This window comes from Dysidea avara, chromosome 1 (assembly GCF_963678975.1).
Source record: "Dysidea avara chromosome 1, odDysAvar1.4, whole genome shotgun sequence".
Classification (NCBI taxonomy): Eukaryota; Metazoa; Porifera; class Demospongiae; order Dictyoceratida; family Dysideidae; genus Dysidea; species Dysidea avara.
Genome location: NC_089272.1, coordinates 50,298,330 through 50,320,288, shown reverse-complemented (window position 1 = coordinate 50,320,288; position 21,959 = coordinate 50,298,330). Strand labels below are relative to the sequence as shown.

The 21,959-nt window shown below is 35.6% G+C and overlaps 1 protein-coding gene and 1 long non-coding RNA gene across 3 annotated transcripts; one reads left to right on the top strand and one right to left on the bottom strand.

The window, feature by feature from the left end:
- The first annotated feature begins 7,799 nt into the window (after positions 1-7,799).
- Positions 7,800-19,213, top strand: LOC136267903 (uncharacterized). Of its 2 annotated transcripts, XR_010706817.1 has the most exons (6): positions 7,800-8,090; positions 8,657-8,783; positions 8,892-9,003; positions 9,297-9,375; positions 18,925-18,984; positions 19,036-19,213. It is a non-coding gene; the product is annotated as an uncharacterized lncRNA (long non-coding RNA). The 2 variants fall into 2 exon arrangements; XR_010706813.1 differs by having other exon boundaries at positions 7,800-8,783.
- LOC136267895 (uncharacterized) lies at positions 8,231-10,759 on the bottom strand. The gene is made up of 2 exons (XM_066063077.1): positions 10,231-10,759; positions 8,231-10,182 (listed from the first exon to the last, which is right to left on the bottom strand). The coding sequence occupies exons 1-2, from the start codon at positions 10,637-10,639 to the stop codon at positions 8,477-8,479; spliced, it is 2,115 nt and encodes a 704-aa protein (XP_065919149.1). The 5' UTR covers positions 10,640-10,759; the 3' UTR covers positions 8,231-8,476.
- Positions 19,214-21,959: the final 2,746 nt, after the last annotated feature.

Genomic DNA, 21,959 nt, shown 5'->3' with positions numbered 1-21,959 from the left:
TTGAAAGCTAAGAAGCCTGCTTGTTTGCATAAAAAAACTGCTGACTGATTGTTTATTACGTCAAAGGATAGGTTTTTCACATTGCTTATCAAAATTCCATTCAGGTAGTATTTAGCTACATGGAACAAAATGTAATTGAATATCTGATCTGAAACATTGTCTGGGCTGTTTATGACAAGCTTTCCATGACAAACATGGTTTAGGACAATTAATCTTGGTGTTAACAGAAGGCCTAACATAGTAAACTGCTCCTTCTGTTATCAGAAAGCATTGTATGATTATTAGTATTAGAACCAACAATATCATCTGCTGATTCTGACAGAAACAGAATATGTATTGTATATTCATTGGCATCAGTGGTAATTAAATTCAATGGGGCTAATACTGTATACATAACTTATCATTGTTATGTCTGTACAACACTCTTGTTGATAATAATGCACACAAAAAAAACAGCCAAGTTGTGAAAAAATGGTGCGGCCTTAAAAACCCTGGGTGAAAAAGTTGTGAAATCAAAGGTGGTGGCCAAGAAATTGCTGCAATGATAGAAATTTTAACAATGCACACAGCCATTATGAAAATTTTTTATCATTAACATCGTTGCAGCCATTTCTTGGCCGCCACCTTTGATTTCACAACTTTTTTCACCCAGGCTTTTTCACTTTTTCACAGCTTGGCTGCTTTTGTGTGGATTTCACTTCTTTTTGTACTTTACAAGGACCCAAAACCAGCCTATGGCTGACTTTGAGGTTTGTTTTTACTCACATTTCTTCTTTTCTATGCATGGCGCAGATACCATGATGATTACTGAAGACAGAATTATAAATGTATTCCATTGCATGATTTAATTCAATATTTGATAATATTATTGTAATACTCCAATAGAGTGCACATTTTTGAGGACTTCTAAAAGAACATACATAGAATGTTCTAGAACAACCTAGTACTTCTATTGGTAGATCTATGAAATTACAAACGTTTGATTATAAGCAGATTTCAACTAGAAATTTCATTTATAAAACAGAAATTAAGTTTGATTATAAGCAGATTTCAACTAGAAATTTCATTTATAAAACAGAAATTAAGTGAGGTGATCAGCCAAGGTAGCAGTGATTCAGTGGTTAAGGACACAGGTCTTAGGTATGGAGGCCCCTGGTTCAAACTTTGGTAAAGTTTTTTGACATTTTTGTACACCTTTTTTACCCCGTGGTGACTGCTCTATTAGAGTATCTCTATCCCGCGATTTTACATTTGTTTGGTTTTTGCTTTATAACTTTGTTGTTGTACTATTCAAACTATCAAAAGGCACTGCTATGATGATCAGCCTATCTACACGCCAATTTTTAATTAAGTTATTCCTATACTTGGTTTACCCTGTAGCTGTGACATAAGTTTGATTTTTTTTACATGAATATTGTTATTATTTTTTATTATTATTAGTACTTGACAGTGACCAGCACTGAAGGTCTGACAGCAATATGTGCTGCAGCCTTAGGATTACCTAACCTAATTTCAGGGACTTAGACCTAATGACTTGACTTACTTACTGACTGACTGATAAGGAATAATTAAACGCTCATAACTCCTTGGATGTTCCCTCAGATTCACAGCAAACTTGGTAGGCGAATCCACCTTTACACGCTCTTCATTTGTACCAAAGATTGAGGCAATCAGTAACAGGTTTGCGTTTTATAGCAATTTTTGCAAAGTGTGTGAAAAGAAAAAAAGATGAAGAAATTAAAACGAAAATTTAAATACCCATATCTCGCAAATGGCTGTTGTGTATTTAAATAAATTTGCTGTGTGGTGTACCCTACCTAGCAGACAGCTATAATGCAAAAATGGTGTGTTTTGGAGAAGGAGCCGTGGAGCTATGCACGTGTGAAAAAGCTGTTTTCTTTCTTTCTGTCAATATACTCATGGTGTGGTAGTGCGCCAGCTTTCTTGGCTGCACGACACACTATCGTGTGTCTTGATCAATATACTCACAGTGTGGTGCGCTGACTTTTTTGGCCGCACGACACACTACCGTGTGTCTTCAAAAAAAACAGCCAAGCTGTAAAAAAGGGCATAGCCTCCAAAAAAGCCAGGGTTAAAAAAGATGTGAAATCCAAGGTGGCGGCCAAGAAATGGCTGTGATGGTAGGTTAATGGTATAAAAATAAATAATGTTCAGGTGAATTTGCATTGCCTCTGCAAGGATTCAGCACCAAATTCACCAGAATTTTGCTATTAAAGTTTTTTTCCATAAACCTACCATCACAGCCATTTCTTGTCCGCCACCTTGAATTTCACATCTTTTTTTACTCTCAGACTGGTTTTTTTGGAGGCAGCACCCCTTTTTTAACAGCTTGGCTGCTTTTTTTGATTAGATATCAATTCTTTTTGTAATTTCATGCCTAACGCTGCCTATGGCCAGCTTTGAATATATAATGTTAACATTGTCTTTTTCTTTTCTACAGAAATAAGGATTATGAGGGAGAAGACTTGTTTAGCTACTGCACATGTACATTTAAAGGTATTATTTAGATACTAAATATTACAATCGTGTTGATTAATCAAAATATCTAATTAACTCAATATAGCTATACAGGCTAATTGTTTGCAGCTGAATACTCTACAGGGAAATGAATATGTTGCTGAAATTTCTACAGGGAGACTCATAATTTATCTGTACTCTTAGACTACATGGTGAAAGGTTTGTAGTTGAACTCTCCACAGAGTGACTTATAACCTAACTAAACTCTCTACAGAAAGAATTGCAACGTACTGAACTTTCTACAGGATATGTAGTTTTCTTGTAGGTGAACTCTCTACAGGATGACTTGTGGTGCAACTGAACTCTCTACAGGGTAACTTGTTTCTATGCTACCTGATCTCTCTACAAAGTTTGTTTCTACCTGATCTCTAATGTAGTTGGACTCTTTGCAGGGTAACTTGTTCTAGCCGATCTCTCTAAAGGGTGGTTTGAAATGTAGCTGATCTCTCTACAGAGTTACTTGTTTCTAGCTGATCTGTCTACAAGGTGATTTGTTTCTAGCATGTTACAGGCACAATGTGGATTCTATGGAATTTACAAACCCTTACATCCTTAGCAGCAGTCTCATTGTGCTTGTGCACTACAGCCTCAATCAAGCCTTTGAGTTTACAAATTCATAAACTCAATGTTGAACCCATATCATACAGTATGATAGTACTGTATAGTAGGGACGATGAAGGTGTGGGTGTGACCAGCGATAAAATATTGCCCAAAAACTTGCCTTGATTTTCCTCACAATGACATGACAGTATTGGATGGATCAAATCAAGCCCAAAAGTGCCTTCAGATTGACCAGAAACGTTTTTTCAAGAATATTACTTTTTTTTTGTTTGATGGAATTTTCTACTGCCTGCATGATGTGTTCAGTCAAGCATAGCAGAAAACTGGGTACAGCCACAGCCCTACAAAACATTTCAAATTCACTTAAGAAGAAACCTTTGCCATATTGATAAACATATTACAATGTGTGCGCTATTGGCTTGCCTTTTATCCTTCTGTACCAGTGAAGGTTCTTCATTGATAGTAGGGCTTCCATCCATGGGTGTTGCTACACATTACACAACATTATGCAATATAGTATTGCATAATGTGTATGACCGTGGACTCGTGTTGTAGATGTTGCAGTGCTGAGTTAGCTGTCCAATATCATCAGAGACAAGTGTTTATTTTTTAGTTAACTTAACTACTTGCATTTCTGAACGTTTGCTGTGACCAACACTGTTCATTACAGGCACGAATCCAGCTTCTAAAGGGGAATGCTGTAATAGCTTTAGAATATAAATATGATAATTATTTTTAGAGTCGCCTATCGCAGAAAGATAACTGTTTCTGCTGTAAACAAAGATTAAAAGTAAGTCTTTTCACTATTTTGTTATTGTAATTGCTGACTACTTGTATATACCTGTAAAATTATAGTGCTGTCATTAACTATATTTGTGTAATATTGTGACCAGTTTTGCAAAAAGCGGTCTTTCCACGCACACATCCAATTTTCCAACACTAACAATTCATAGCTTAAGACAGATTCAAGGAAACCAATGACTTCAAATCTGGTCAATAGATAGCACCAACATTGCTTAATGGATAACAAGCTTTGGAGTTATATACAGCTCCTATATGGATTAGTGTTGAAGATCTATTTTCAGAAATCCAGTTAGATTATTATACAGTGTGTTTAGTGGTCAAGAACTTGCATTAAAAGTTTAAAAACAAGTATAATAAAAAATTAGGAATTTTAGACTAGAGTAGGAACAATGTAGTACTATGATAAAAAGTACCGAAACAAGCTGGATTGGAGTAGTATGTAATGTCGTAAAACAATAAAAAGCCATATAACATCCCTATTGTGCTGTGGAGATGAAACGCACAGTATTTGCTTCTTATTGTATTCTAGTTTAAAATTCCTAATTTTTCCTTATACTATTACATAATTATTAGGATAATTATACAGGGTCTAAGTTTAGTTTAGAATGGTTTATACCTTGTACATTATCCTGAGATGGCTGCATCAACATCTGCAAAGTCCCTGATTTACATAATTATGTAGTTACTTTTACCAAAGTGATCTGAGACCTCTTAAAAACCTAGCTATATACAGTATATGCTGTGGAGTGTTATGATATTATGGTGTCAACAGTGAAACTACCTATTATAACAGTTTCAATAAAATTTGTATCATATTCTTTGCTATACGTTTAGCATGTATAAATGATATGTACATGGTGTGTAAGCAGGGGCGGATTTAGGAGGAGGGGAGGAGGGCTAAAGGGCTGTAGCCTCCCCCCTCCCCTTTCTAAGTTTAATAGTAGTGTATTTGGCCAATAAAACTTATTTCAGGAACTATGCATCACTACCAACACATTCAAATAGTGTCTATGTAACTATACCTATTGTTCAACTCTGTTCCAGGAGAGTATAGCTTCCTCAAGAGTGCTTCCTAAAACAAGTTTCAATTGTGGGTTGTATCTCCAGTTACAAAGTTGTAATTGTGGGTTTTGTTTATTCAGAAAATTAGCAGTTTTCCAATATGGCTATAAGAGGTGATTAGTGTGGTTTTAGATTCAAAAAGTGTTAGTTGGTTTACTTGGTTAGAGTTATCAGCTTCAGTATAATATGTAGCTACCAACTCAGCCATTTAGCAAACTGTAGTCTTTTGATAATTTACAGTCTCATAAGGCAGCCACCCACTTTTGTCTATGAACTGTATCAGTTACCTTCTGATATAACCCCATGGTGTGAGACAAAATGTCACTAGGCTAAGGATCATGCATATACTAATAATTGTGATCTCATTTACGTTCAACACCTAGCTATACATGTTTCTACCTCACAGATTTAGCTGATTAGAGCATGGCTAAGAGGAGCTGATGCATTATGGTATAATAGCTAGCTAGCTAGCTATATCTAAATGCTTGCTTGGTAGTTACAAATGAAAAGATTATCATGCATGCATGTTAGCTATTCACTGCATATTGCAAACAGTTTTGATTCAATGGAAAAGTAAAATTTAATGATATAAACTGAAACTTTACCACTGAAAAACTGCTAAAAGCACTCAGGTTCACCTTTAGAGAGCCTATTTTTCAAACATTTCCTGGGGGCATGCCCCCAGACCCTTACATTGGCATGCTTCACATGCTAATGTGCCTTGCACACTAATGTAGTCATTATTCCAAATAGCTAATTTGACCACACATACTACATGATTCTTACAACTAGGGCCTTGTGAGAAGGCTTGGTATCTTCTAATGTCTGGCTAGTTACCTATTCCCCTGTCCCCCTTCAAAATATCCTAGATCCACCCCTGTGTAAGTATATCACATGCATTGACAAGTACAATACTACAATCATACAAAAGCTATTAAGTTCATAATCAACTTGTTTAAGAGATCATCCTTTATTTTCAACATTTTTGCAAGAGTACAGAGTATGTACAGAGAGTACACTAGGAGGAGGGGGTAAAATTCACCTGTATGCTTTTTAAAAATGAATATTCTTTAATGCCTATATGTTTTGACAAGTCAGAGATTAGCAAGCAGATGTATTGAAGAAAGCCATAAAAATTGATACTGATCATACAATAGCTATCACAACAACATTTTTTAATAGTATGCTTTTGGGTAGGAGGAGCAAAAAGAGTACTCTCTGTACGCTTGTGAAAATGCTGAAAATTATGGATGACCCCTAACAAACTAGGTAATTTATTTGGCCCAATTAGACTCTACACAGAAAGAGCAAAGCGCGAAAAGGGTGCGGCCCTTCCAAAAAACACCATAGTGAAAAAAAATGTAAAATCCAAGGTCATGGCCAAGAAAAGGCTGTGATGGTTAGTTAATAATATATTGCAAGAAGGTTTATATTGGCAATTTGATGCCAAGAGCAGGTGGCACCAAATTCAGAAATCAGGTAGCCTGGAGTATAGTAAGAACAGGTGGGGCCCTCCAACCTATTTTGCTTGTACAGTATTTGTGGATACAGCAATACTGTAGGTGGGTAAACTGATGGTGTGGGATATGCATACTCATGATGGGGGGTCTAGGGGCATGCTCCCAGGAAAATGTTTACTAATGCAGATCAGTCTAGAGGCATTTTGGGTTGATTTTGGTTGTCTATTACACCTTATCAGTCAGTAAGTCAAGTCACTAGGTCTAAGTCCTTGAAATTAGGTTAGGTAATCCTAAGGCTGCAGCACATGTTGCTGTCAGACCAGGGGCGGATCCAGGGGGGGGGGGGGGGGGGGGCTTTGGGGGCTTCAGCCCCTTCATATTTAGGCTTTACTTGATCAATATGCTGAATATTATAATGAAATTTTGTCTTAGCATAATTATATGATCACTAATAATACAAATACTCATAAAACCACCTTATAAACATCTTTCCAAGGTATTATCAGTGGATTTATGCTAAAGTTTATGCAACAAGGACCCGGATCAGCATTGGAGATGTACAAGATCGAGATACTCTAATAGAGCAGTAAGCTAACTACTCTAATAGAACATTCACTGGAAACATGTAGTTTGGTTAGTTAAAATGTTTACTAATGCAGAAATGCAGTCTAGAGGCATTTTGGGTTTATTTTGGTTGTCTATCACATTGCTTAGATTGTACATCAACTCAACCAGACACAGTATATTTACAAACAGTGCATGTTGGTCTGCATGTACAAATGATAAGTTGTACAGAGAAAATAAGTAAATAATAAGTAACAGTTTAGTACTGCAGTGTCAATTCTAGAGCTGATTTGCAGGGAAGGGGTACACAGCATAACAATGTTGTTATGAAGTAGAATCTCAGGAGGTCTAGGGGTTGGGGATTTAGGGATATTACACTCTTAAATTACATGTTATTAAAGGCTTAAAGTTGATGCTACAAGTGACCTGAGGGTTGGAACAAGCTTTGAGGCTCTTCACAGCCTGGGGGCCTGGGCAAAGTGCCTCATTCCCCCCCCCCCCCCCCCCCCCCCCCCCCATCTTGGCAGCCATTGTTTGAGTTCAAAGTAGGAGTCCAGGACTGGGCTCAAGAAATACCAGTAAAACTTAGCCTAAATTGATGCTAATAACAGTACAAGATGAAACTGTGACCAGCAATATGCAACTACTTTTAAAGAGTTTACTAATTATTTTTTCTCCAGGGAATGAAATTACTGTACTTACGGTTGGGAATTTTGATTCATACTGTGGTTACTGTAGTTACTGTGATTCATACTGTGGTTATTGTAAGTATCTACTATGCAAGGTTGAAATTTAAGGTGATCATTATATCACAATAATAATGTGCTTTCAAATACAATATACAATAGAAAGGATATATACAATTAATTAATTAATATAATAAATAAATAAATACAGTGGTCAAATTTTGTTTATTTTAAAATAGGAAAAGTTGTAGAATGTGTGTAGCTTTATCAAGTTCAACCCAAGTATCAGCTACAACTGAAATCACTCACTATATGTTTAACCAAAAGAACTCAGAATAGCCTTTCATATCTTATGGTTAATGGTACTGTACATACAGCAAAAAGCATAGGATGTGGCTGGATGGTTGGCACAATGGTGAGATAGCCTTGCACAGGTCAAGAAGAAGAGTGTTTAATTTCAGCACAATTTGTTCCTTATATAGTTTAGAACAGTTTAATGTTTAATGATGAATATTCTAATAGAGCAATTGACTGTTCAATTAAAGTATTTTGGCTTTTGCAGTTTTGCCCTTAAAATATAATTGCCCTTTTGTTGATCCCTAGAAAAGATTATCTCTTTCTTCTTGCTCTTTTCATCTTTTCATTGATTATGAAGGCTTAGGATGCAATTGCACTTGTTCTGCAGCTTCTACCAGCTTTCTACCCATAGTAAGGGTTTACTGCATACGTATAATTATATGATTCATTTTAATTACCTTTCATATAACTGCAAAAATGTAACATAAATTGGAAACATATTAACTATGAAAAATGTTTAGCAGCCATTGTAAATATATTGCATATCACAGCATTAGCAAACTGTGAAACCTTGTTTGCTAGTGCTATATTAATCTGGTGTATTATGAATGTAGCAAAGCTCAGGGTTACAAGAGTATTTATTAGTGTGTTGTAAATTGTTGTCTTTTCTTCTCCATAATATAGTGCCAACAAGGAAATGAATATTAAGTTGACAGTGAATATCCATTCAAGTACTGTGTTTCTTGCATCCTTGAAAGGACAAACAAAACCCAAACATGAAATAAACACAATTGTAGTCATTAAATTCAATGTAAGTGAAAGCTGAGGATTCAATACCATGAATAAAGCTGTTGTTAGTTGTAAGAACAATTGTAACCCCAGCCAATATTTGTGTTTTTCTTTTACTATGTCCTGAAAGAAGTTAAAGTAGTTGTAAAGTTTTCCAAACACTGATGGGAAAAGGGTGAACAAGATCATGATAATGACCAATACAGTTAAAGTCAGACAGAATATGAAGTATGGCAAATGGAGTGAGTTAAATAAAGAAACACTTGGGTACACAGACCATACGAGTTGTGTTCTTGCATTTTCAAGAAAGATCAGTCTTTTGTAATAGAAGAACTCCTTACACAATGCTATAACAGCTTTATTGTATGATATAAAAATAATTAGTAACAGGGTAGATTTGCCATTGTGGGTGCTCAACCTTTGCATACATTGTACGTATTTGCTTAAGTACATCAGCAGGCTCACGATACATATCATGTAAATGGGGAAGATGAACTGAAGCCACAGTTTGGCATATTCTGTCATTCCATTGTAGAAGCATACTTCAAACCCCAAATCAAAATTCACCAATGACAAGAGAACAAATGCAAATGATGTGGAGAAATGGAAATCGGGTGAGAATACGTTCTGACTAATAGTATATAATATGTTAACGTAAAATAAAAATGCAAAGCTATTCCTAAAATGCACCTTGCTTACAAACAGTCCTAGCACAAGTAGTATACCTACTATCATAAATATTACTGCACTTGCCAGCCAAGCATTGGAACATCTCTTACACCTTACCGACCCAAAAACTGCACTATATCCTTCTAAGCATTGTCCACATAAAATTCCTCTCCTATTGTGATTACACTGCTTGTCTGCATCTGTGAGTTGTATGTATAGTGAATATGGCAAGCAATAATGAAACGGACAGTATTCCACATATAAAACATCTGTTGTCATGTTTGAGTACATCATCCATGTATTTCCTGTCCTTAGCACAGTCTGATTTTCAATAAAACACTCAGTAAATTTAAATATTTGACGGAGTTTTATGTGACACACACATTTTCCATTATTCAATGAAAAGCCAGGAGGACATGGCAAAATTAGGATATAGTATATACTATTCCTCACAATTTTGGTGTGAAAGTCTCCACGATATGGGTATCTAAAATAAGTATGCTGAAAGGAGCATTCGTATTTGTCAGATGTGTTCTCTGCCATAGTGATAGTAATGTTTTTAAACAAACATTGTTCTGCAGTAACCTTGCTTAAGTTGAGTAATTCTAAATGGCATGGCACTGTTCCCCATCCGAACAACTTTACTTGACCATAGTGTTGGCTGTGGTCATCATGTTCAAAGTTCGTTAATTTGAAGCCAACTGTCATTGTTTGCCCAGGATATACTGGACCAATTTCATCAGTAAAACAATCTGCAGCGTAGCTACTGTTATAACATAAACAATCATTATAAAAGTCACCTGTTGGGTTTTCATTTTTATCAAACGTTACAAATCGTTTTGCTACCATTCCTGGGTGAGCATTCTTAAAAGATGATTGGGGAAGCCAATAACAATCCTTTAAATTATTGAGGAAGATTGCCCTCAAGAAATTTATGTTATTCTTTATCACCACAGAGTAATTTAGTGTGCTTAATCCATATTTAAATTCATCATCCAAACTATTCTTAAAACTAACGTATTGAATGAAGCAAGGAAAGAAACCTTGATATCTCGAGCTGGTTGAGTATTGATAATGGGTCACTTCTATCACTGCTTCTCCTTGTATTCTATCCATTAAGTTTGATGTAAGTAACAGTTTAGTGTTTTCATTCAAAAATATGTAGTGATCAATTCTTAAGAAATATTGTGATTGCCTCAACCTGTTCATAGAAAACTCCACGTGCCCAGTGAACACTATGGTATTGGCATTAGTGTTTAGAAAACAACATGTATGAATCTTAACCACTACAATATAGCTAGGTATTTGACCAGTGCAAGCGGTATTGTGACTGAAGATAGTATTACTGACAGATAATGATTTTAAGTGTATTAAAGTTATGAAAGACTCATCTGCTATATTTTTACTGAAGATGGAATTGTGAATGCAGACATGCGTAGATACATTTGAATATAAATCACAGGCCAATATGCTTCCCATGACATTATTTTTTGATAACAAAACATTTTTAAATTCTAACCACTGCACCGATGTATTTAGCATAAATTGGTTTTCTTGTAAATTTGTGTCATCATGTACTTTAAATTCTATTTGTATCAATGATATAATTGGAGATTCTGTTGGAAAGAATGGCCTGGCCGTGTTTCGTGATATGGTGGTATTTATAAAAGTGGCATTTATGTTTCCATAATAAATGTCAATTTTGATCAACGGTACTATTGTTAAGCTGTTGTTCTTAAAGGTGCAATTTTCAATATTAATTTTGACACTTACTGATGGTTCTTGAGCAGATATTATACTCAAAGCTGTTCCCCCCTCATAGGCAGATGCGGTTTTCTCATTTGTAGTAATGCTATTAAAATTGTAAAAATGACAATTTTGTAGAGATAATTCTGAAACACTATTACAAAAGTTGCGCTGACATTGATATAGTGGCAAATTATTGAAGGCTACAGTTATTCCTGAGCATACTACATATTCATGGTCTAGTTGAATTGTATGGTAAAATAAAAGATGATGGAGAATAACTGATCCCTTATAGTTTATAACAGCTATACTGTAGCCATAGGTGTTCTCAAAATTCAAAAATGCTGCCTGCACGTTCATACAACATGAAAATGTAACCACAGGACGTGATGGTAAATGATGATCATAACTCTGACCATTGCCACACTCCACAAACTTTATGTTCTGGATGTTTATGTTTGTAGAGTTGTGAAAAAATAAATATCCTCCATTCTGTGCACATTTAATCACAACAGTTGCATTAAATTGACCAACAATTGATATATTGTTAACATTTTCTATGAATATTTTTCTGCCCAATGTGTGTGATCCTGCTAGTAAGTACAACTGACAATCTGATGTTAAGTAGGTGTCCAAATTAGCTGCATATTCACTAAGAGAGATACAAGGATCTGGACAGTGAACAGTTCCATTGTTATCACTGATGTAATAAAATGAAGTCTCCTGACATTTGCATGAACCAAACCCACAAAGGAACACAAAATAGTAAAATATTCCAGCTGTGTCAGCGATATGCATAGCTAACTTTCCACACAATTACTGCAGCTCTTATTTGTACTAGCTATCTGTGTAGTTACTACTGTGTAGCTACTTGAACCACTTGCCAGATAATAAAGGTGATTAACTTGTATCCTTGTGTGTAGCTTACCACATAATTGACCAATTGTATTTTATACAGATGTTATACTTTAGTGCATGCACATACAATGCTATAAATATGTAATTAATATGTCGTGCGGCCCAAGAATTCGGCGCCCGCCACCTCAAACCGAGATACTCTAATAGAACAGTCAGTAAAATACTCTAATAGAACAGTCACCACACATAACTCCTTTGACAATTCTCCATGTATATGAAAACTAGCGTCTGCAGCACAATCTCATGCATGGGCACACTTAGCCTACTAAGAATAGTTTGCAAAGTAAATGCAGATGGTCTTGTGTTTGCTACTCAGCTGAACTACTCATTTATCCATATCCAACTCTTGATCAATGTATATAGTTCACTTGTGCATAAACCACTCCACATAAAAATTTCAGTCTTGAGACAGTAAAAGATCGCTGGAGAGTCCACCATTATATTATGTAACAGCGGTGGAACCTTCGCTTTTAAAAGTCTGGATCCCGAAGTAGATCCGCCCCGCAAAGACATTATTAGATAGCTACCTCACAAAAAGACGACTACCCAACGTTAACAAACGCTAGAGACAACTCCTTGGGTACTATACCCGTTCACCCTCATCTTACTCACACGTATTCACACTTCGTTAAAATCACGTGTTAGGGTTGTGGCACGCGATTAAGCGCCGCAAATATTAATTATCCTTCGAGAAGAACAAATAAGCGGATGAATGACGAAAGCAAACAGCATGGTGCAGTGGACAGAATGTAATCGGAACAACAGATTCGTGAATCCGACGTTATTACCTTGACTGTCTGAAGTTTCTGGAGCCATACACCTAGTACTATCGGGTCTTACAGCAGGCAGGCTATGTAGGTGAATTTCGAAAATTTTAAAACTCACTGTACATTGAAACATTCGACTTTTCGCTTCGTTTACCCAAGGTACAGCATCATTATAACAGTACTCATGCATTCCAGGTGTTTTTTTTCGGGTAAAACTTATTGCAAGGCCGTTTTTTGAGGTGCGAAAATCCACGAAACCATATGATTTCTTACCAGCCCCTACTATACAGTACTATCGTACTGTATGATATGAATGAGCTTTGATTATCTGAGCTTTTTGATTATTTGAACATGTCTTGGTATCAAGGGGGTCAGATAATTGAGGGAGCAGTGTACTTAATTAGGGTGAAGACCTAATGGCCAGTGTCCTTCCTCTTTATACTTTAATTATTGCACCCCATATATAGGCATCTTGAAATATCAGTCAAACTATTTCTGGTGTAGTAGTTATATGCACAATACATAATTTGTTCCTATAGTTACAATATTATCTTGATATTATCATATGTAATATCCCAGTGAAGCCATACTTCAAAGGAACTGTGTGGTAGTTATAGTATATCACCACTGCTTTGAAATCACATGAATGCCTTATTAAACTCTATAGCATTGTTTGTGGCATAGTTTTAATTCATCAAGACTTCATACTTATAGCCCTATTAGCAATCCTGATACTATTGCTGGCATTCGCTGGGACAGGTTTAAGGCATTGTAATGGTTTTCAAAATGGGCTAAGCAGCCAAAATGCAATTACTCTAATACAACAGTTGACACCCTAATAGAATAATTGTGACTGAATTTGACAAAACCCGGCTTCGACGCACAAAACTTCGTTAGGAGATATGGCGATTTTAAGTAATCATTGTGTAATAACTTCCCAGTGCCTACAGCTGTGCAAACAAAATTTGCACCAAGTATGCATCTATTTACTAGCTATCACTGAGTGGGTGTATACATTTCTGATATCCAAAATTAGCCCTGTTTTGGGCAGCTTTTCTCGAGTGGGTAATAATATCACAGGTGATAGTAATAGGGTGGGAGGGTGGGGGTGGATGGTGGTCTTAATATACGGGTATAAAATGGAGTAAGAAGACGATTGGAATCCAGAGGCCAAGTTTGGGCTCTCCATGGCCCTCAAATCACTCCAAATTGACCGAGAACACTATTGGTGAGCTCTCTGTGAAGTCCCAGCTCACTACACACCATCATCACAAAGCCATGGCCATTCAATGGCGCCAATCTCCCACTCGTGGCTTTGACAGGGTCGGAAGAAAGCTGCCACAGAAACCAGACTTGCCAGTCCTGAAGGAAGTACAGTGTGGAATGTGATAGTGTATTAGGCCAGCAATCCATTTCTGGTAAAAACGTAAGTTTGATTTTGTGTGTGTGGAAGCCTTGTTATGTGAAATCCGGTCACAATTGTTTTGCAGTGCAATGATTATAGAACATGCAATGATAAATGCTATAGATCTACACTAAAGACCAATGATAATAATTTATGACATCTTTTTCTGGGTGGGTATACAGTCATGGCATAAACATGCCTTACCATGTGATCATAGTGGCAAGAATATGTATGAGGATATAGTACAGTATCGGACTTTAGCTTTATAGGTTTATGGTCTTGTGCCATCTACCTGCACCTGCTACTAGTACCGTACAAATGTGCATTTATTAATTAAACTTAACTAGTTGGGCAATGGAGGGCAAATACAGAAGGTATCGTCTGCCAGACCTCCATCCAAACTAAGTCTCAGACAAGCACAGTATTTTCAGAAGGGTTTCTGACTTTCTGTGGAAGCCAAACCCTTTGTATTCATCACTGATTTGCTCTTGGTGACCATGACTTTTGGTAACATAAGCTTGTATGTGTTTAATCAATAATCATCAAGTTTAGATAGGTGACAGCAAATATATGTAAGCCAAACCCCACTTTCAGGTTAAGTATAGTAATGGATGTGTGTGTGTTTGTGTCGCATACAATGTGTAATAATAGTATGCGTGTAGTATGAACCTTGTGAAATTTGATGTTTTGTATGGTTAATAATAGCTACCAAGGGTACACAAGTGATGCTTGTGCCTTTATGTTGCTATAGACATTGTTTTGCACAATCATATTCATATATGTAACACAAGTAGCTAGTTGAACAGGTCGTTTATATGCTTTGCATGTATTTAATTGAGATAAGCCATAAATGTTTTAATGAAGAACTAGATCACTTAGAAATCAATATTACAACTAAAATTAAGCTAAAGTTATGTAAAATTTCCATGGCTTTTGAAAAAGGTCCTCAAACCCTCTGCTTCATGAACTAAGTAAACACCCTCTGACCCACTCCAGAGATACGCATTTATGTATACACTGTAAATCATTTCACATACACTAATATGAGACACTGTACAATACAAAATACTGTAAGTATACCTGCATGAACAAACATGATGTTATAAATGAATGGTTCTTTCTTAAAACCAGGTTGTTTACTCTTGATAATGAATTTAGAGAAATGTAATGCTGTAGTGCCTGTGAATATTTGCAGTATAAAGCTTCTAGCAAGCCACACAGTCAATCAACTGGTGCATATTGTTTTGTATGGCAATGGATGCAGTATGGAAACTTTGACGAATCTTCCTCCATGGAAATATCTTAGATGGATAAGTGAACATTACTATAAATGTAGCCAAGCTCAAAATCACCATAATGTTTATAACTATGTAATAAAGTACAGACCTGTTTTCTTCATAATACAGTGCTAACATGAAAATGAAAATTAAATTAATAGTAAACAATGATTCAAGTATTGTGTTCTTTGTATCTTTGAAAGGAGATGTAAATCCCAAACAACAAACAAATCCAATCAAAATTATTGCATTCAATAAAAGTGAAAGTTGTGGCTTAAATGCAGTGAACATAGCTATAATCACTCTTAGCAACAGCTCTATCCCCAACCAATACTTATGTTTTTGCTTTAGCATGTTTTGAAAAGTACTAGGAAACAAAATATAAGAATTACAAGTTTCTTTGAGTACTGCTGAGAACAAGGCTACCACATTTATGACAATGACCATGGCAGCTGCTATAAGACAGATTACAAAGTATGGTAAATGTGGAGAGCTGAATAGAGGAATGGATGGATAAACAGACCATACATGTTCAGTATTATCACCTTCTAGGTATATGAGATTTTTGTAGAAGAAAAATTCCTTGCATATTGCCAGAAGAAATTTATTGTATAGAGTCAAAAGAAACAGTGCCAATATAGATTTACTATTTTGACCACTCATCCATTTTAAACATTTGCTTGTGTACATCAACAAACATATTGTGCAAACCAGGGTAACTGGAAAGGCAAATTGGAGCCACAATTTGGCATATTCAGTCATTCCATTGTAAAAGCACAGTTCAAATCCCAAGTCAAAGTTTAAAAGTGACACCAGAACAAATGCGAATGATGACAAGTTATTCCTGGTTGCACATATATTCAAGCTGTTTGCATTTAAAATGTGTATATACAATGCAAAACCAGAAATATTGGCACGCTTTAAATCTATTTTATCTGCCATTGTGATGAGTAACAATAATAAACCTACTGCTATGAACACTCCTATTGATGCTAACCATCCATTGGAACATTTCTTACATCTCGTAGACCCAAAAACGGCACTATATCCTTCAGAACATTGTCCACATAAAATTCCTCTCCTATTGTGATTGCACTGTGTATCAGGGTCTGTAAGTTGTATGTATTGTGAAGATGACAAGCAATAGCAGAATGGGCAACTGCTGGCATATATGATGTCTCTTGTTGTGTTTGAGTACATCATCCATGCAGTACCCGGTCTGTACACTGTCTGATCTTCAATACGACAACTGGTCAATTGCAGCAGTTTGTCAAGTTTTGGATGGCAAATACATTTTCCATTGTACAGGAAAAATCCAGGAGGACATGGCAAGACACTGATATAGTAAATGTTGTGTTTTGATTCTTTTGTCCAATCCTAAATCATGATCGAAATAATTGTGTACAATAGAGCATTCATATAATTCATATATATTTTTAGGTACGTATATGCTAATTCGTTGGTACAAGCACTGCTCTGCAATAACCTTACTAAAGTTGACACCATCTAATTGCAGATGACAAAGCTTGTTTTCTCCATCAAAAATATTTACTTGACTGTAATATTGCTTTTCATCATTCGGGTCAATGTTTGTTAGCTTAAAGCCAATTTCTATTGCTTGTCCAGGATACACTGACCTAATTTCATCACTAAGACACTCAGTTATTTGATTACCTTTGTAGCAAAGGCAGTCATTATAATACTCACCAGTTGGATTTTCACCTTGATCAAAGTGCACAAATCTTTTTGCTACTGTCCCTGGATGAACATTTTTAAAAGATGAATTAGGAAGCCAATAACAATCTTTCAAATTTTTCCCATGAATTGTGCTGTGGTATCTTGAATTGTTTTTTATTACTATGGAGTAATTAAGTGAAATCAACTCATTCTTAAATTCCTTGTCTAAGTTGTTGTTAGAACTGATGTACTGAATAAAACAGGGCATTAAACTCCACTTATCATAAATTTTAGTGTTTACCACATTAATTACAGCTTTCCCAAGCATATGAGTGTAAACGTAATTTAATGATATGATCAAAACTGTGTTTTCTTTAAGAAATATATGGTCATATATTATCAAGAAATAGTGTGATTTAGCAACATCATTGTTAGTGAACTCTACATGTCCAGAGAATAACATAGTATCAGCATTACTTGTTAAGAAGCAACATGTTTCTATATCAGCAAAGGCAGTTGCATCAATGCATGCTGAATTGTAAACAAAAATGGCATTATTAATAGATAATGTTGTCAAGTGCATTAACACCATAAAGGACATCAATAATGCATTAAAATTGAAAATGCAGTCTTGAATGAAAAGATGCACAAACAAGTTTGAATGCAGTGCACATTCAAAGATGTTCCTTGTAAACTGATTGGAAGAAATCAAGACATTCTTAAAATTAACCCATAGCGTAGACTCTTTGGTGATGTTTGAAACAAATGTACTTTGGTGAGACAAAAGTTCAATTAATGGAAAAAAGAATCTAATTTGATTTAAAGTTAAATAACCTCTTATACTATTTTTAGTAATAATGATATCTGTAAAAGTAATATTTGTGTTTCCAGAAGAAATATCCATCTTAACCAATGGTCCTATAGTCAAAGTGTTATTAACAAATTTACAGTGCTCAATATTGATTTGGATGGTTGTTTGTGGTGACCGCTCACAATCAGATATTATGGTCATTGCTGTTCCTCCTTTAAACAACAGGGCTGCTTCTCTGTTGCTTATCATACCATCAGAATTATAGAAATGACAGTTGTTTAGGGATATTGTAGTATTGCCAAGAGCATATCGGTATGCTTCAGTAAATTCAATAGTTAATCCTGAGTGAGTTACATTATTATGATCCAAAAGCTTTGTATGGTAAAATGAAACATATTGAAGAGCTGTGGAATTCCTTGTGTTTATTGCAGCTAAACTGGAGCCAAAGCTGTTCTCAAAATCAACAAATGCAACTTGCAAGTTTGTACAATTTACAAAAGCAACTGCAGGTGTCAAATGGTTATAACGACCCTGGTAATAATTGTACTTTAACTGCTTATTAATGCCACACTCCACAAATTTTATGCGTTGAATTTTTATATTTTGTGAGTCGTGGATAAACAAATGGCCTCCATTGTTTGCACATTTAATTATAACCATAAGGTTACTTTGACCAATGATTGAAACATTGGTAACATGTACAATATCAATTGTTTTAAATAGTATATGAGTACCTCTTAACACATGCAGTTGAACATTAGATGTTAAGTAGGTAGTTGAATTAGTGGCATACTCACTGAGATTAAAGCAAGGATATGGACAATATTGAGTACCATTGTTGTAGTTAATTGGTTTCACATAATAAACTGAATTTGTTTGACAAACACTCACAGCAAGGCCACAAAGGAACACCAAACCTGACAGCATTGTGTTTCTGCCCGTAATACAACACAGTAAGTACAGTGTATTCTATGGTATATTTAATGTACTCACTTGAATTACAGGGCACCTTCTCCAAATATTCACTACACTGTATAACTTATTGCTCAAACAAATCACAAACTTTGTACATATGTAGCAATAGCAAGTCATGTATAATCATATGTGTACTGCATTTATACAGTATGCAGTATTTAACACTTGTGTACACTTGATGTACATAATTATGTATATATTATATTAAAGGTGAAACATTTACTGAAAATATAACAAGATTGTGTATGCCACCACAAAGGTATCTAATCACACATTCAGTCATCCATGACTATAGAGCATGCACCTATAATAAGCATGAGGTTATTGTGTATATAAATCGACATATCAGGTTTAATGATGGCTGAGTTTTGTGGCGTACAGTATGTAGTTGACTTCTATACTCTGTCATGATATTGATATGCTGTAACAATGAAATAATATTGTAGCCATAATGCATTATGATGTATATACGTAGTGCTTAATGAAATACAATCTCATCGCATGGACTGTACTTAGTGTATCAGGACAAGTAGATAGCTTCCTGGGGTTTCAGAAACCTTTTTGGAAATTTTAATTTATGGGCTTACTGCTTACACCAGGAATGCTGGCTTGAAAAGAAGGGTGTTAACCACAAAAGTTTGGCAGTACAGAAAATGCAAAGTACAGTTTCTACAGTAGGTAGTATGAATTTCACATTTGATATTTCAAAGTACACCTAGAGAAGGAACAGCAGTGCATGTGTGCACATTGAAACACATGGTGGATCAAACAAGATTTATGTCAAAAAAATTTGAGACAGCACACACCAAAAACTACCTCAGAAAACTGACATTCAAAACAACTATCTGGTTTTTTTTGGAGGACGTACACTAGTGGTATAGTGGGTATCAAGTGATAAAGACATATTTTAAGAACATTTTGACTGCAGGGACATGTTTAGGGAGGTTTCATTGGGTTCAGGAACCCCGTTCTGAAATTTAAACTTGTAGCTAGGCTTGCAGCAGAAACACCAGACTATCACATTATCTATCATAGTATGGCAGCACAAACACGCAGATCAAATTGGAACAGTTAACTACAGTGTAATACATTGATTCCTCAATGGTGCATTAAGGGAGAACAAGGGTATGTGAGGAGGTTGAAAATCTTTGTACTATACTCTAATAGAGTAGTCAGATGTATTCTAATAGAGCAGTCAAACTACTCTAATAAAACGTTCATAGTGGATCACAATTTTATTTAAATAGTTTGAAATTTAAAGAAAACTACAGCTAAATCTTGAGTTTTTCGTTTCAATTGGAGAATTTGGATGACTATTGTCAATGCCTGTAGGCGTGATCAGCCATAAACCATGTACAATATGTTAAAGAGAACTAAGCATAATTTATATTGAAAATAGTTTATGGTATCCATAAAATCAAAAATCTAGCAAATTTTGAAGCATTATTTTAATTGTGCATAATCTGCCAGCTGCTTGGGGGCACAGCTACACCCCAGATCCTGTACCTATAACTCACTACCAGATCTGGAAACTACTGTACCTTGGAAAAATCTGGCCACCGAAATTTTCTATTTTGTCTGATTTACTTTATTAATGTCGTGGATGTAGGGACCCGCCGATTATGCTGGCATTATTATGAGCATAATAGGTGTCTGAAAGCATTGAGCATAATGCTAGCATAATAGGTAGAATATTTGTGTAATAGTATGAATTCTTGCTTATCAAAATAGCTATCACAGAAAGATCGATATACTCTAATAGAACAGTCAGTAACTCTAATAGAACAATCATATAGCTGACTGTTCTATTAGAGTATATTGATCTTTTCTGTAATATGCATTTTGACAAGTAAATTTGTGCTTCAGCCACTTATTATTTATCCATAAATTGGAAATTATTAGCAGAGCATGAGAACTGAGGCATAAATAATTGGGCATAATTTGAGCATAATACTTAATAGGTAAGTATTGAGCATAAATTTAAGCATAATGGGTAAATTTTTGAGCAGTGCAGCATAGCATAATAGGTAAAATTATGAGCATAATCGGCGGGTCCCTACGTGGATGACTGTAATTTGATCACAAAACTTAGCTATACACCTTACCATATCTTAGCATTATTGTGTCTATTGTACATGTAATTATATTCTCCCACTAAGATGGCCTAGTGAATTAATATTATGTTATATTTTAAATTGGTCTGTCAAGATTGCTAGCTAGCTGTTATAGCATCACTGGCACATCTTAATGTCTTTGTTAAATGGTTTCTGGGATTTGGACAGAAAGCATAATTTTTTGATGTTACAAAGAAGTGTGAAGCAGTTAACATCACTAATAAACGCCATCCAATCAACTTTGAGTACTTTATTGGATCTCATCCAATTCCATGGTCACAGAAAGTTAAATATCTTGGCATTGTAATCAGCTCAAAACTTAGGTGGAATGATCATTGTCGATATGTAGTCAGTAAAGCTACTAAGTGCCTGAACCGTATACGCCGTGCTATGTTTGGTTGTACCCAAGCGGCTAAAGTTAGTGCTTACAAAGCACTGGTTAGACCCTACCTTGAATATGCTTGCGTAGTGTGGGCGCCGTACACAGCACAGGATATTAGTTTGTTGGAATCGGTGCAAAATAGAGCTGCACGCTGGATTAAAAGCTTTTGGGATGCAGCTGCTCAAAAATGGTCTAAGTCGTCGTCGGTTTGCATCAGTGAACTGGGATGGCCTTCAATTAAAACACGTCGAAGCTATATATCTATCTGGACCCTCTATTCCATTTATCATAAAAGAACTGCCATCAATTTCTCAAGGTATTTTCATTTTAACACATTGGCTACGAGGTCACATGCTCAGTTGACATTAAATCTTGCGTCGTCAACTATCAACGCATTTCGGCACTCATTTTTTGTGACTACACCTTTTCTTTGGAACTCAATTCCTTTTGAAATTTT